The following is a 17,406-nucleotide window of genomic DNA, read 5'->3' as shown; positions in this document are numbered from 1 at the left end:
CACACATCCCAGGCAGTGGGGACCATGGAATTCCTGTAGACACTCAGCTTTCAGCTTGTGGTTTTTAGCCTTTATTGGATTTTGCAAAGAGACCTGGGGCGTGTGTGTGTGTGTGTGTGTGTGTGTGTGTGTGTGCGCACCCACATGCCTGCGTTTCTTTAGATAAATCCACAGAGTCACATGAAATCAGTGACAGGTTGACACCGTTATTTCAAGATTCATCGCTCTGAGTTGCCAGCAGAGGAGACCTAGCCAACTCCTTCCCACCAACAACACTTTTTTTCCAGGCATAATTTATAGCACTGGGGTGAATTTGTTTCCAAAAGATGAATATCACACTATCAGCAACAGCTGCCTCTCATTTTTATTTGTTTTTAAATTTGACTCAAAGTCCAATTCTCCATACACATCCCAAGCTGTAAATCCTAAGGCGACTGATTACATGATTTAGTAAACAGGTTATATTATATAATGCAATTAAAGAGGGGCCCTGCCACGCCACCTACAGGCCATTTCTAGGAAGGGAGTTAGATCAGAGATGGCCACTTGGGACAAAGCTTGCCACTGAAGGAGAAAGGGGATTGCACCAGGGTTGAGGCACCTGCCCCAAAGGGATCCGTTGAAGCCAGCCAGGTTACTAATGCAGATTTTTGGTCCCTCCTGCTGAGTTCACTGTATTATTTCATCCTCCTGCAAATCTGTCTAGACGTCAGAACACCAGCCTGGGCAGCTGTACAGAGAGAGGAAGGTTTGGGTGGAGGGGTTACCCGAGGGTGGTTGTGCTGGAGGCATGGCAGGCTCCTGGCTCACTGGCTGCAGGGACTCTATTCCTCCACTTTCAAGTGTGACGGGAGGAAGAGAAGAAGGAAGCTGGCTGGCCCTTGGAATGAAGCTACAGTCCAACTGTTTGCCTTCGATTCCACAAGCATATCTGGAGTGCTAATTGTGGGCAAAGACTTTTATTCTGCAGTCCAAGAGGAAAAGTGACTTGTGCAAGCCACCAAGATCTACTGGGAGTGGAATCCAGGCCTTGGGACTCTAAGCACAGGCTCTGATCCTGGAAATTGAGAATTGAGGATGACCTCGTGAATGCTCTTGTCCTAGTGAATTTACAAATGGGGAGATTGAGACCCAGAAAGGGGTTGGTCTTCCACAGCCCCTACTTGTACCAAGTGAAGGAAAATCATGAAATCTGTGTGTGTGTGTGTGTGTGTGTGTGTGTGTGTGTGTGTGTGTGTGTGCATATAATGAAGGACAGAGGAGAAGCACCTCTTAGCTGCTATGGGAGGGAGGGAAGAAGGGAGGAAGAAAGGAAAGGAGGGAGGGAAACCAGGGACCACCTTCCTCACCTCTCTTCCCTAGACTGCAGCACTTCTAAAAGACTATTATTAGGTTCTGTTGTCTCAACAAATTCTTCTCCAGAGAATTTTTCTTTTTCTTTTCTGTTTCTTTTCTTTCTTTCTTTCTTTTTTTGAGGTGGGGGCAGTGCTGGGGATCGAACTCTGGGCCTTGCACATATTGCACATGCTAAGCAAGTGCTCAACCACTGAGGTACATCCTCAGACCCCTCCAGACAGTTTTCTAACTGGGTAACATCACAGAAAATCAGTCCCTGGAGAGAAGAGGAGCTCATTTCCCAAGGGCTGAGAAAAAAAACTGGACTAGAAGTGAGTGTGGATGGGAGGAAGGGAGTTCATGGAGGAGGAAAACAGGACTATTGGAGTCTGAAAAGGTAGAACTATTCCCTTCCCTCTCGTCCTTGTGCCAACACCAGGCCAGTCTTCAGTTTGAAGCAGTCACGGGACAGAAAGGGGCCAAGGAAAGCTTAGCCCCTGCATTCCCTCTCCTACCTCAGCACCAGATACAATTTAGTCCCAGCTAAGGTCAGGGGCCAGGAACAAATGCTGTGGGGCCAGCTGGCCAGACAGTTCCCAATTAGACTTTGTTTCTCATCCTTAAGGCCCAGAGCCCCCAACCCCTGCACCCTGGCCCAATTACTGCCCAACAGCATTAACCCCTTGGTGCCCCAGGCCGTTAATGGAATGTTAATTGGTCTAATGGGTTTCATGTCAACAAGTCCTAATGAGCTCTTTCTAACGAGCTTGGCATTTTTTTTTCTAAGCCTGTTTGTCAACACACAGGAGTTTGGGCTCCAGTTAGAGCCTCCTGTGCCTGGCTGTGGGGAGCTAGTGCTGAGGAGACAGAGGAAGATGGGTACCCTTAGGCTGAAGTTCCCATTTGCTAAAGGAGTGTGCCTTTGTGCCCTCCCCCCCCCCCCAACCCGCGCCCCTCCCCAGCCTCACCGGGCTCCTGGCCTCTTGTAAAATGATATTTTCAGCTCCTTTTAATGGGATGATATCAGTGACACAAATATTTCTTCTTGGTTATTCTCGTGGAGTATTGTATTGTTTCTTGTCACCCCTCGCTGTTACACAGTAAAGGTTTTCAGCATTAAAAACAAAACCAAACTGAACAGGAACCTCGCCTGGATGGGAAATCTGTCCCTGGTAAATGTTCCTCGTGTGCCCTCCATTTGCAGTCTTGGCTTTGCTCCCTGAATGCCCTGGTGTCTGGTAACAGAAGCGCCAGGGCTTCTGGACAGGGCCAGAGCCAGGCAGGCAGCTTCTCACGGCCCCTGACAAAAGCTCAAGGCCCTGGGCTGGGTTTGCTCCTGGAGCTCAGTCCTGCCCCCACTCCCCACTCCCAAAGGAAGTACACAAAGGGGAGGTCTCCCCAAAGGCTGGGACCCCAGCTGTGCTGAAGGACTCCCCCCATGCTCAGGCCAGAGTCTCAGTTAAGTCCCTGACCAGATGAGTCAGATCCCCAAATTCCTCTCCAGATGGTTGCATGTGGCCCTTCGGTGGACCTAGTGGGATGGGGGATGCACATGCAGGTGGAAGGGGTGAGGATCCGGGGCTTCTAGAGCTGGGTATGGGGTCCAACGGCAGCTGAGCTCCCAAGTGTCAAGTTGTGGGAGGCTTCTGCGCCTCAGTGAGCAGAGAAAGAAACTTAAGCTCCTGTTGAAAAGACCTCCTGTTCTCCTGCAGAAGGAGCCCCTAGAGGGCAATGGGGCAGTGGCCTAGTGGCCTGTGGTGACCCGGGGTGGGGGGAGGGGCAAGGGCCATCTGGGTTCTCTGAAGATTGCTTGTATGGTCTCCACCTCAGGCGTCTGAGCTCTGCTCCACAGCCTCGCAGGCTCAGGACTGAAAAGTATCCCAGCCTTCCGGATGGTCGTCTCTGGGAGCAGACCACTCTTAAAGTCCCTCCTTGCCCCGAGACAGGACAGCTCTAAATATGTCTAGGGATATTGCCTCTAAACTGACCTGCCTCCCATTCACAGAACAGTGAACAAAAGAATACAGATTAAAGACTTCTCTATTTAGCCCAAATTCTCTGCTTTGCATTTCCTTTGCTTTGCCTTCACTGTGAATTTCTCTTTTATGGAATGAAGTTACCAAAATACCCAAACCTAGAATTAAAGGAAACTGGTTGCCCCAACAGGAAACAAACAAACAAAAAACACCTCTTTTCTGGATGCGAATCCCACCCTGACTCTGCCCCCAAGCTCCCTCTTCTGGAAATTTCTAGTACTGCATCTGTGCTGCCCTTGGTGCAATGAACCTCCAGGATTGGTGCTCTCAGGAAGTGACACAGCTACCCCGTAGGCTCCATCCAAAGTTGCCTTGTCCAGAGTTCCAGGAGAGGCTGTGCCTAACATGTCCCCAAAACATCCCTAGTTCATCGATTCTCTCATGGTTCTTAAAAGAGATTCTACACCCATTCTAATGTCTCCAAAGTCTTAATTCTGGAAGTCCATTCTAATGTCTCAAGGAATTTGTATTGGACTGGAGGAGTAGCTCAGTGGTTGAGTACTTGGCTAGCATGCATGAGACTCTGGATTCTATTCCTAGCACTGCAAGAAAGTATGAGAAAACCCCATAAATCTGTATCCACCTTTTTCCCCTCTGGAGCCCTCTCCACTCTGCTCTTGACTCCTTTGGCTGGTTGCCACCCACACAAAGACCTAATCATTAAAATAGGCCTTGCCCCCGTGGGTGACGGCTAGTGCCAGAGCCCACCTGTAATCCTGGCAATTGGGGAGGCTGAGACAGGAGGATTGCAAGTTTGAGACCAGCTTAGGCAACTTAGTGAGCGCCTGTCTGAGAATAAAAAATAAAAAGGGATGGGGATGTGGCTCAGTGGTAGTGCACCCTTGGGTTCAATGCCCAGCATAAAATAAATTTTAAAAAATAAAATAAGCCTTGATAATTCCCCTGCACAAATGGATAGGCTCTCTTCACAGCTCTCTGCTGAGCCCATGTGCAAAAGAGAAGCCTGGAACTCAGTGCCCAGTGTGTATAAGATGGGCAGGACTTTATGTGATTTTGTCACAAGGATATTCTGGTGGTCCATCTTCTGAAGTCAGGCCAGGGTAAGGAGCAGTTCAGGCCATGGAGCCAAAAGCACTGCCCATACAGGAACAGCCATCATTCTTGCACTATCCCCACCTTGTCTTCTTCTTTCCTGCTAGATTATCACCTTTTTCTACCAACCAGCCTCCCTGGAGAGAAGACCTGGCCTCATTCATCCATCCTGCCTCACCCCCTAATACAGTTCCCTACACAGAGCTGATACTGATAAACATCTACTGAATGAAACATGAATCTCCGCTGCTTTGCGTGTGCACTTAAGGTGGTCAAAGCATACCTGGTACTTTGGAGACTCAGGTCAGGCCAGAGAAGATCTTTTTTCCCCTTCTTTAAACAACATCACCATCACCACACACACACACACACACACACACACACACACATGCACGCACACACACATACGCTGGGCCCTGGAAACATGCCCCTTTATTTAATAGCAGCTCCAAGACACCGCCTGCTTCCTGCAGCATTCGGGTACATGCACATTTTGGAAGACCTGGAGAGGGCCAGGCTGACTTGGCATCAGACTGGAGGAGAGTGGAGTCCTTGAGAGCTCTCAGAGAGAGAGGGGAGGAAGGTTTGAAAGCAGGCTCACAAAGGCTTCTAGCTCCTCAGCACCCTCCTCTCAGGAGACAGGTCCCATATTCCCATAAATTCTTGCAATCTCCCTCCCTGCAAATAGATAGCTCAGTATCAGCAACTAACCTGCAGTTTCTGGCCCTAACTATTTCAGGGCATCCACTGTAGTTCATCAGCTCTCTGAGCATTCTGTTTCCTTGGGTGGCACTGCCAGGCTGTATCACTTACACACTATGGGCACCACGTTCTAGTTCAAGAGGAAATTTTGAGGCCTCACGGGGACAGCTCAATTACTGATGATAGAGTGGGGGTGGGGTGCAGTAGAACAGACCTGAAACAAACACACACACATACACACCACTCTGGATTGTGTGTTCTCTATAAAAAGCAGGCCAACAATTTGGCTCTTCTGGTCCCAGATGACTGTGACTCTATTATTGAACCAAAGCTAAAGGAAGTCCTGGAACCACTACATGCACCAAAATAAACAAACAACAACAACAACAAAAAACCCTGGAGGACTGATGTTGCCCTGCCTTTTTCATTCCTTAAGACCTCCAAGTGGTCACCTTTGGACTGCAGTCTGAGGGGCCAGTATCCCACATCCCATGCTACCACTAGGGGGTGTGGTGAGCACACATGGTAGGGGTGGGGCTGATGCTTGGAGATCCTGAGGGGACCTGAAGGCTTCCTGCCCCTGTGAGTGCTGGTGGTTGCTCCATTTATTTATTTATTCTGGTGCTAGGGTTGGAGCCCTGGGTCTCACACATGCTAGGCAAGCATTCTACCTCTGAGCACACTCCCAGTCCTGGTGTTTGCTCCACAACACCTGGGAAAGTGTGGGGCAGGAAGGACCCTTATCATTACCAGTTGGGAGGAAGCTCAGGGTTCTCCCAGGTCAAGCTGGGAAGGAGAGGTATCTGAGAAGCCTCCAATCCCGCTGGGTTAACACCAGTCAAGTCACCCTCCACCTCTCCACCCCCCACCCCCATTCCCATACACACACCAGGCCATCGCTGATGCTGAACAAAGCATCGCTGCAGGGGTACAGGCTGTTTTACATATGATTTGAATATTGTTTCTTTCAAGTCAAAATAGCACAGCAAGCCCCTCCCCGCCCAAGCTTCTCCCCTTAGCTTTCATTTGTTCCCCTGAAGGGTCCCCAGCCCTTGCTGCGTCTCACCAGTCTTGGTGACCCAGCCTGGAAAAAAAAAAACAAATGTGGAGCTGGTCGGTCCCCAGGGCTCCCCTGCGCTCGATGGTATTAACAGTGCGGCCCCCTTTCTCCTGCCCACAGATCCTCGATGTGAATCAATCCCATGATGCAACATGCCTCCCCAGCCCCAGCTCTGACAATGATGGCCACGCAGAATGTCCCTCCCCCACCCTACCAGGACAGCCCGCAGGTGAGTTGCCAGCGAAGGAAGAAGTGGGGAGGGAGCATGGTAGCCCTGGGGACCCCCCCCCCCCGGGAGGCTGGGATATTTCAGGGCTGAGGGGCCTGATCCGATGGGACTCTGCTTTACCCAGCAGCCTGGGGGCTCTTCCCTGTCAGGCCTAGGGAGGCTTCTCCGCAGAGAGTGTAGTGAACACAGGCCCCTGATGAAACTCAAGGTTCAGATCCTACCTGAGTCATTCCATCACCAGGACCATAACCTGGAGGAGTGGTCATAGAACTGTCACTCGTCCCCTACCTGGCAGGCATAGCTGAGTACAATTGAACCCTTTTATTGTGATCAATACAAAATCCACACTCAAGATCCTAGTACCTGATGTAAGCAGAGTCTGCCTTTAGGTATTCAGGAAACTTCCTACTTACAGGTTCTCCCCTACTAGATCCCCCTTCGATGGTCACTTGAGTCCTTTTGTCTAGTCCTTCACTGACAGCCTATTGGAAGAATCTGTTCTCATCCGGACTTTGCTGGACTTCTACTTAGAAAAATAAAATTCTTTCTTTATTCCCTCAATTCTTTCCCCCTTGGTCTCCAGCTTCCATCCCTTAGCTCAGCCGCTCAAGTTCTTCTGAGACACCCTTCCCAGTTGCAAGTCCTTCAGTGTCCTAGGAAGCATCTTCTCACCATATTTCTGTTATCTCTTTTGCTCCTTCTGCAAGACAGGTCCAGCTTTTGTGGGTTGGGCTCCTACAGTCCTTAAGACCTATGGCTTCTCCTTCTGCTTCCCCCACTTGCCTCTCACTCCGCCTTGGATCTTTGAAAGCCTGATTTATGTGGGGGAGCTTTCACAGAAGGTTCCATTCTCTGACCTTTACCTTCACACTCTCCTGTTTTCTCTTCCCTGGCCTCTGAAGTCAATATTAATTCAATAATTATTTATTGAGCATCTGTCATGTGAAACTAGAATGCTCACTTAACCTGGGTGCAGAGAGGGCCTACTGTGTGCCAGACTCCCACTCTTCGTAGCCATTCAGTTGCCCTTCCCTGTGTCCCTTACTCATTAGCATTTCAAACACAGCCCTTTTCACCAACCACACTGAAGATCTGTGCAGTGGAAAAGGGTATGGGTCCTGTGGTCGTGATACCCGTCCTAGAGTCAGCATATAGGTAGCTGTTCCGTACTCCCTTGACATCCCCTCACAAAATGACCAGATGATATGGGGCCATTTTGCACAGTGTCCAGCATGCAAACCCCCTTTGATTCCTCTCCCTCTGAAAGTACAAAAGCCCTCCTCATTCACCCACTGTGAGCACATGATCTCGAGTCCCCCACCTTACTCCACAGAGTGACTTCATGTTCCCTCCCTGGCTCTCCCTAACTGAATTCTATATTCAGCAAACTGTCTGTCATGAGTGACTGCAGAGCTGGACTTGGCATTTACAACATCTCCTCTATTCAAAAGTTTTCAGACATCCAATATTTTCAGGGCTCTTCCCTGTATAGTCCCTGGTCCCAGAGATGATTTCAGAAGAAGCCCTCAACTAGTGAAGAAGAAAGATTGACAGAAGAGGAGTCTCTGGAGCATAATGTGGGACAGGAACCCACCTCCCTCATAGATGCAGACCCATTCCCATATCTCTCTGCCAGGGGGCTAGTATTAGGGGACCCATGGTGTATTAAGAGGCAGAAAAATTGGCTCATTTTTCTTGGTAACTAGAAACTGCTTTTTAAGTTCCACTATGAGAATGGGGAACAAAAATGAGTTCACTTCTTATATTTGGCAGGTAGTGGGTGCGGGTGCAAACCCTACACACACACACACACACACACACACACACACACACACACACCCCAAGGCTTTAGGATAGACTGGGGAAGGACCAAGAGGTCAAAGAGCACTGGATTGTCACAGCTGGAGGCAGCTGCTTCCTGCCTCCCGCCCCTCCCTGTTCTGCCTGCCTGGGCAGCTGGGAGAAGTTTTGGTTTGGCAGGGATTAGCAGAATTGCTGTAGCAAGGGTCCATGTAGTCCAAGAATGCTGATCCAGGAGCCTAATTTCATTCGCACATATAGCTAGATGAATAAGTCCCAGTTGCTGAGAGAGGGGATGGAGGTGGGGCTGCAGCCCCAGATGCCACCACTGAGCTGTTCTGGCCTTGGGGGGACCTCAAGCAGAAGCCAGGTGCAGGGACTGCCCCAGACTCTTCTCTGTGAGGCTCTACCAGAACTTCACTACTGAGAACATTCGAATTTATAGCAGAGGGATAATCTGCGCCCCCGCCCCCCCCCGCCCCCGGAAGTCACACATCTGCTTGTAACCCCAGAGTTCCAGGAATGAAGCATCTGCCAGGAAGACTCACTGTCCATAGGGAAGTGACCTGGCTAAGATCTTGGGGGTCTTTATGGCCTTGGCTAAGCCACAAGCCTGTGGTTAAATGATCATTGGCCTTCCCTGAGCTGGCCAATCATCAAGAGGGGGATGCTAAGGAAGATGAGTTAGGGCAGGAATGGAGCGGGTGGGTGGCAGGGAGTGAGGTCCCCATAACAAAGGCTTCTGACTCATGGGGGAGGGCTGTTTTCTTCAGAGTACTGGCCTTTGAGGCCCAATGGATCTGGGGGGCCCTTCTCAACATTCTTCAAGACTTGGAGCAGCTCACATGTGTTTGATGCAGGGGGATTTGTGCTGGTCCTGCCACCTTCTTCCCTCTCAGCTTTCAAAGCTGACCCCCGCTCCTCAGGGAAGGCTCTGCTCCATTTCCCTCATAATGTCATTATCCTAAATATTCAGCTGCTCTCTGACACTCAATATCTTTAAGAAAGTGGGGCCTAATAGGAACACAGGTCGGGTACACAGGGGAACTGCGCCCTAACGGAGCCCTCAGGAAATGAGACCCGTCCCCTCCTCACTCCTTCAGGCCTACTCTCAGGACTCTTGGCCCTGTCCTTGTTTCTCCAAGGCCCGGATAGCTGAGTGCTCTCTATATTGTCCCCTCAGAAACCCAGTTTCCTCCACAGGCAAGAAATGGACAGTCTCTGATATGAAGTCCCCAAAATGAAAAAGGAAGCAAGAAGCAGAGCCCTTCCTCTGAGACCCGTGCAATCGTTTTAATAATGTTCCCGTTGTGCTAAGGGCTAGCAATACCGAGCATAATCTATTCAAATGCACAGGAGAATGTCACTTTGGAAAATTAGGAATCTGCATTAAAAAATTCCCAAGCCCCGGACCTTCTTTATAATAAATTAGAAAATTTTTTTTCGAGGCAAGTTCTTAACTTGGCAATTTCATTTTTGAAGTTTGGGGAATAAAGTTATTAAAAATGAGGGAGACTTTTTTTCCTTCCCATTTTAGTAGAGAGGCATTAATGGTTATGGCCCCATGTTGTTTGGGCATAAGCCAAGTGACATGATGGCTAAGTGGCTTCTATCCCCTCAGTTCTGCTTCTGTCCATCCAGGGAAACCCTGTGATTTCTTGTGAGGACACCACTCGTTAGTTAGTATCACTAAGACTGAATATACATTTTGGAAGTGCAAAAGCAGCAACCCAGTGGAACCCTTTCTGTGGACTACTTCTTCCTTCCTGTTAAAGTCTGTTAGGGCAGCAGTGCCCTCTACTGTCTAACTATAATACCTCAATTCTGGAGTGCTGCAGCTGGATCATTGATCCAGACCCTCCTTTTATGTCCTGAAGAAACAGGGGCGAGTCACCAGAGACTGTGAAATTCTACAAAGATTGTTTAATGGAAACATTGTCACCAGAGTGACCTGGACATGAACTAGGTGTGTAATCCCTTAGTTCAAGACACTGTTTATTCCCCTTTTCAGTTTCTTTCTGTTCTCCAACTCTCCCAAGTGGGCCTGGCCTTCTCTGTCACCTGAGCTGTCATAGCCCCTCCTATCTCTACCTCAGCACCCCTGCTGTTGCTAATGGGACTCTCAAAGATGCTCCCCTTTACTGGGTGTGGTGGCACATGCCCATAATCCCAGGGACTCCTGAGGCTGAGACAGGAGGATTACAAGTTTGAGACCAGTCTCAGCAACTTAGTGAGACCCTGTCTCAAAAAATAAAAATAAAAAAGACTGGGGATGTGGCTCTATATTAAAGCACCATTTGAATCAATCCCCAGTCCTCCCCCCCCAAAAAAAGTTGCTCCCCTCTCTTGTACATTCTTAGTTCTTGGCGGACACAACATCTTTGTTGGTATGTGGTGCTGAGGATCGAACCCGGGCTGCACGCATGCCAGGCAAGCGCGCTACCACTTGAGCCACATCCCCAGCCCTCTCTTGTACATTCTTAGAATCACACTCGGCATCACTCTAGTCTCCCTCCAAGAATTTTCTTCGTAACAACTCCCCTCTCACTCCTTCTAGGCATATAGCCTTCCTTCAATGTACTCTCCACCTTGGAAATGCCATTCAATTCCTTCCACTTCCCCTTAAGGTTGCAGATGTAGTGTCATCTACTGAGCAAAATTCCCCCCTCCATAGTTCTACCAGCAAACCAGGAAGCCATTGGGATTTACTAGTAAAGACGGCTTCTCCACCCTCACTGTACACACACAAAACAGACTCTGGCTACCAGCACACCCCATGCTGCTCTTCCCCACATGTAGACATGTACCCACCACTTCATGAAAATCTTTGTTCCTGGCTTATAGGCAAGACACATATGATCTGTTCTGTTGGTGTATGTGTTAATGTTTGGATTCTCTTTGTCTACGTATCCCCAGGAAGACAGGTTGCATGAGCATTTGACTAGAAAGCAGAAATTCTAGTGGATCCTCATCTGACCCACAAGGTACAGCACCTATGGATGTGGGTGCTCAGTGGAAAGTGCGGATTAGGAACAAATGGATAGGTAGGTAGCTAGATGCTTACGTAGCATGACTCGACAATGACTGATATTGAAAGGGCTTTGGCAATTTGCTAAGAATGAGCCTCATTATTGGCCAGAGTAAACAAGATAGGCAGAGTCAGAACTCAAAGTTCAGGACCAATGCGGGAAACTTGCTTCCGAAGGAAGTCAAGCACTTGCTTGAGACCTTTTGGCAGAAGCTGCATTTCCCCCATCCCTCTCCATCCTCTGTCAACACTTAAGGGGAGAAAAATTGTGTCCAGGACTCCAAGAGACTGCCCTTGCCCATCTGAGGTCAAGAGAATGCTGTCACACCTATCCTGACGAGGAAAGCTAAGGCTGGAGCCAGCCACGTGCAGGAAGCCAGACTAGTCTTACCTCTGAGTACTCTTTCCTTCCCTATCCTAGCACCACTCCCACCCCAGGCAGGGCCAGGGATGCAGCCTTCTGGGGAAGCTGACTGGGCTTTGATCAGTCATTAGGATCCCGGTGCTCATTTCATTAACTAGAGGCAGAAGCGGGTGGCTGGGGCCTCTGGCTGTGAATGGCCTCCATCCAGCCCATGCAGCTGTGATGGGCAGAAGCTGGTTCAGATGTTTTCACACTCGTTTACATTCCTCTCATCTCTTTAAGGCCCGGAGCCCCCTGCCTTGCAGGGCCTTCTGCTCAGCTGCCTGTGAAACACATTCTGGCTTTGCAGCAATAGAGTTAATTCAGCTGCTTTGAAAGTTCTCCTAAGCCTTTTCTGTGGCTGTGATTGACGGTTCCCTCTGCCCCTGGGGGCAACACCCCAGGGACCATCAGGGGGACCCACCTTCCCTTGCTTTAACTTATCAAAACAGACCCTTCTTTTTCTTTTCTGCTGGGCCTTTCTTCCCTTTGTGCACAGTGACCTCTCTCCCTGCCTGCTTGGGCCACCCATGTCTTTACACTGGACAGATTCCCTCACTTCAGACCTGGATTCTTCATTGTATAAAAGGCAAAAAAACAACCTCCAGGTCTAACTGTGGGGCCTTTCTGCCCCCACTTAGGAGATGGTGGGCTGGTCCCATGACTTGAAGCTTATGAAGAATAACACTATGGCCCAGTCTAGATTTTTCCTTTGATGAACTTACTACCTTAATTCTGATAGTTACCAGAAACACAGCGATCTTATTGTCTATATTCTGGTAGCCAAGCAGGACAAGTGCCCTACACAGCTACAAAAATAGTTAATGGCCCAAGGATACAAAGCCTAAAATAAATCAGGAACAGGTGATCCAAGTCAGCAGCTGGGCTGAGGAGCACTTTTCAGGCCTTGCCTCTCCTGCCCGTGCCATCTTTGAGGAGCTCTGGTGTCTATGTGGCCCAGCTATAGGGGGATGGGTGAGTAAGGGCCCAGGATGCCTGCTGCCCTTGGGGTTGGTGGTCTGGAGAGAAATTGCAGGGTGACTCAACGAAGCAGAAATTCAGGAATCCTAGGCCTGGCCCCTGCCCCACTGTGATGAATTATTAAAATTTAGGCAAGTAATTTCAGCACTATTTCTTCCATTAATTCATCCATTCAATAAATATTGAGTACTTCCTGTGGGTCTTGGAGACCAGGGGTACAAAATTAGAATTCCTGCCCTAAGAGAGTTTATAGTCTGCTTGGGGCCTTGTTTTCTGTTCTGGTAAATGGGCTGAGGATCACTTTTCAGGCCTGTGCTTCCTGCCTCACAGAATCGTGGAGGATGTGGGTATGAAAAGTGGAGTGGTATTTCTTAGCTTCTGATGGTCCATGCCCCAACCTGGTTTCTCACTCTATCTTCTGCACATCTTCAGCAGTCTAGATTGGATTGAACTTTAATTTATTTTTATTAGAAACACAATGGGTGTATCAAATGTGTTTTTCCAGCTAAGAAACACTCCTACACATACACACACATACAGAACACATACAGAGTGCACACACACTGAGGTTCTTAGGCTCTAAAGGGTTTATTGGAAATCACTGGTTTGGGACAAAGATAAAAATGAGGGATCCTTCAGGGATGGATGGGGAGGGTGAGGAGCAGTCAGATCCTGGGAAAATGTACAGAACTAGGAGGTGGAAGCTCATGGCCTGCCTTTGATTAGCCTCATGTCATTGATTCCCCAGGACCTGCAGTTAGGGCCAGGGATCATCGGACAAACCTCATTTTTGTAAACCACTGCCTACAAACCCTTTTACAACTAATCAATTATTGGGACCCTTGTTGTGCACAGAAGGAACCCTTCTGTGGTCTAGTCTATCCACTGGCCTTAGTCCTAATGGAGGGGACATAGGCCTGCCATCCCAGGAGGCCCTTAGTTCTGCCTCTGTCTGGCCTGGCTCTGCTGTTGGACCTTTTTCTCCTGGGATGTTTTGATGGGGAATAATTTTGAGGATCCCTCTTTGACCTTTTCCTCCTTTGGGCCCTTTAACTCATCACCACTCATTTCCTCACTTGGTCGTCATTAATCATTTAACAAACACTGGAGTCAAGCACAGGAGCCCAGAAACCTACCCACCCATGGAACCAGAAGTGTCAAAGATATTGGGGTAACACAGATTCAGAAGAGTCAGGGCCCAGGCTACTGGGTCTGGGGAGTGTAGAGAACAGGGAAAGGCTTCCTGAGAGAGTTGGGCCTCCAGCTGATCAAGAATAAAGACGAGGACATTTCCAGCAAAGGTAGCTGTGGGAACAAATGTGTGAAGATGTGAGGCATTGGGTGTGCTCCAGAGTTTGGGGTAAGGGAAGGGGTACTCTACCCACTTGCTGTGGATCAGTGAACTTGCCTAGGCCTGGAGCACCGTGGGGGCTGTTACCACCCCCCAACAGTGGCCATGCTCACTACAACTCCCACCTGTTCAGGCCACAGCTGATATTTACCAAATGGCTTTGAGCACTGACCTCATCCAGGTCCTTGGACTGTATCCTGGTTGACAGGAAACTGATCCGGTACTGGTTTGCCCCAGCACTAGAGGGAGTGCAGCAGCTTGATGGAGCCGTGGCGGCCCCTAGTGGAGGCCTGAGCATTTGCTGATGGGTGTCTCTGGGGCCAGCAGCTTGTACTGTGCACCTGTCAGGTGAAGGGCTCAGAAGAGGGATGTATTCTTAGGCGGAGTGTTTGTGCTGAGAAGGCACAGGCTTGGGTTGTGCAGGGTTTATATGGGAAGGCACCTGAGGGAGGTATGTGGCTATACACAAATAGCAAGACTGTGTGTGTATGTAGGAGGTGTGTACAGGGGAATATAGGAGGTGTGGGCGCTCGGGCCTCTGGGACAGGGTATATATGTAGTTTGGATTCAGAGGACAAGGCTGGCAAAAGAAGCATTAAAAGTGCTCAGAGGGCTGGTGGTGTATTTCAGGGTATAGCACTCTCTAGCATGCAGAAGGTCCCTGGGTTCCATCCCCAGCACCATACATACATACATAAATAGAAAAGAGTACTTAGAAACCAAAATCTGCTGAGCATTCACTGTTTGCAGTGTACCCTCCCATATGGTCCCTGATATGGAAACTGAGACTCAGAGGAACTGAATCACTTGCCCAAGGTGACAGTTGGTGATTGGTAATATTTGGTTTCACCACACCACAGCCCTCTTTCCTTCATGTAAGCTCATACTCGCCCCACTCCCCTGAAAGCTTAGGTAGAATGAGTTCCTTTGGCAGATAGCAGATTCTTATTCACCTGGCCAAGACCCTAGAGCAGCCCATGTAGAACACCAGCGGCCAACTATCAATCAGGGTGCAGTTGCGGGTGGTGTGGATTATATTAACTCTAATTACCATTTGCTGAGTAGCTATTCAGTGTCAGCTGATTTACCATACATTATCTCATTTAATTCTAACAACCCCGAACTTTGGTATAATTATTCCCATTTCACAGATGAGAAGACTGGATCAGAAAAGTTGAGTAAAGCCCAAGTATCATAAGCAAAGAGAGAGGGAGCCAAATGCAAAGTAGATGTTCATCCCAGCACATCCTTCCATATGCCATTCTTTCCAAGTCTGGGATAGATGCCCACTATGCCAATCATTGTGTGGTCAGGGACCATAGGCTTTTTTGCTGTGGCTTGAGGCTTTCAGGGTCAAGAATGAAATTTGAAGTTAAAAAGGTAGCATCCAATGGGAAAGTCTGCCCACTCCATGCCAGTCATTCCCACATTCCACAGATAATTTTGGATACTTCCTGTATTGGACACTGGGTCTATAACAGTCAACAGACAAGTCCAAGTCTCTGCCCTCAAGAGTTCTCCAGTCTAGCAGAAGAGAGAAGGAAGTAAGCAGACAGGTGGGAGCATAGAACAGAGAGTGGGAAGCAGGAAGGGGTGGGAGGCAGGAAGCAGTGCTCCAAAGAAGCAGTGCTCCAAGGTGAGCTCAAAAGGTAAAGTTATGCGTCGAAGTTGCCCAGCAGTGAGTGGCCAGGTGGAATTGAAAACTACTTTTAAAATCTGATGCCAGCACCTCTTCTCTCCCCCATGCAAGCTGCCTTCCTAGGTGCTAGAAAGACATAGGTGTTCTCTCCCATTCTGAGCTACCTGCTCCCACCTCCCATGAGCCAGAGAGGAATTCTGAGTGTTATGTTAGCAGGGAGCAGTAGCCACGCCAATTTGAGGCCCAGGCTCTGGAAGGCTTGAAGGTCCCTGGGGTCAGCTTTTTCTCAGGCTCTAGGTCTCTAGGTTCCTCTGCAGCCTCCAAGGGAAGTCAACAGACTGGTTAATTAACCCTTGATTAATAAACCCTCCTGGTCTTTCTACTTAGGGTCCATATGGAAGAATGTTTCTGGCTTTATCTTTGGGGGGAATTATCTCAAACGGTGTGAGAGGTTTACTGTGGGGAAGGGAGAAGCTGGGCCTGGCAGCGAGGACAGGGTGAACTAAATGGAGACTGAAGGGCATGCCTGAGAGGTGAAGTTTCATTCTGATTCTATCCTTCTTTCTCCTTCAGTAGTCCCCTTTTACACAGGGAGGGGGATCTTTCCATTCTCCTCTTCAAAGAAAAGTAACTAAAGGCCCCCATTTGCATAGTGCAATTTGTCAAGTCGCCCTCTGTTGTTGCTCCAGCTTTGCAGGAGCTGGCCATGCTCTCTAGCAGTTTCTTAGACTTTGTGGGCTTCTGTTTTCTCATCTGTGAAATGGGATGTTGATAACCTACTCAAAGGATTACCGTCAAACTGGAAAGCTGCTGGTTATGTCGATGCATGTAATTCCAGCAACTTGGGTTGCTGAGGGAGGAGGATTGGAAATTCAAGGTCAGCCTGGGTGATTTAGCAAGACCCGGTCACAAAATAAAAAATAAAAAGGACTGGGAATGTAGCTTAGTGGCAGACCACCCCTGGCTTAATTCCTAGTACAAAGACAGGAAAAAAAAAAAGGGGAAAAAAAGTCTGTTTGATGTTGTCTTAGCTACAACCCAATGGATCACTCTCCCTACAACTGGAGAAGGATGATACTTAACAGAAAGAACCAGTGAGGGCAACTGAGGGATGCAGGTAGGAGGTGCTTCCCTGCACCTTTTACATCCACCAGGGAGTATCTTCTATTCATCCTTGTGGAAAGACCAGGCTGTCAGAGTGGCTGGATCTCTCAGCAGATCCCCAAAGATGCATGCCTGCACACATGTATTCATGAACTTTTCATTGCTGTGATGAAAATACCCGACAAAAACAACTTAGAGGAGGAAAGATTTATTTTGGCTCACAGTTTCAGAGGTCTCAGTTCATGGTTGGCTGACTCCATTTCTCTGGGCCTGATATGGGGCAGAGACATCATGGAGGAAGGGTGTGGCAGAGGAAAGCTGCCCAGCTTGTGGCAGCTGGTAAGCCCGGAGAGAGAGAGGAGAGGAGAGAAGAGAGAGACAAAGAGAGATAGAAGATCCAGGGCAGGATATAGTCCCCCAATGCTATGACTCAGTGATCTACTTCCTCCTGCTGTATCCCATGTGCCTATAGTTACTACCCAGTAGTATATTCAAAGTATTAATCCATCAAATGGATTAATCCACTGATGAGAGTACAACTTTCACCATCCAATCTTCTCACCTGTGAACATTACTACACTGCCTACACATGAGTTTTGGGAGATGGAGGCATTCCAGATCTAAACCATAACAACACACATCTTATAGTCACCAACTCTTCCCTCTCTTTTACAGGATAGGGAGA

General features: G+C 48.8%; 1 protein-coding gene across 10 annotated transcripts in view; it reads left to right on the top strand.

Annotated features, from left to right (window-relative positions):
* The window catches only part of PKNOX2 (PBX/knotted 1 homeobox 2), a 267,831-nt gene that overhangs the window by 178,865 nt on the left and 71,560 nt on the right, over positions 1-17,406 (top strand). For 6 of the 10 annotated variants that reach the window (XM_081261559.1, XM_081261558.1, XM_081261557.1 and 3 more), the window contains one exon: positions 6,307-6,415. The exons of 3 other annotated variants lie outside the window; for them this stretch is intronic. In XM_081261559.1, the coding sequence (XP_081117685.1) occupies positions 6,329-6,415 (87 nt within the window). In that variant the 5' untranslated portion in view covers positions 6,307-6,328. Of the gene's footprint in view, positions 1-6,306; positions 6,416-12,525; positions 12,622-17,406 lie in introns of those variants that run through there. One more of the 10 variants, XM_081261562.1, reaches the window with a different exon arrangement.

This window comes from Spermophilus citellus, assembly GCF_964194105.1.
Source record: "Spermophilus citellus genome assembly, chromosome: 2".
In the NCBI taxonomy this organism is placed as follows: Eukaryota; Metazoa; Chordata; class Mammalia; order Rodentia; family Sciuridae; genus Spermophilus; species Spermophilus citellus.
This window is presented reverse-complemented; position numbering and strand designations above follow the sequence as displayed.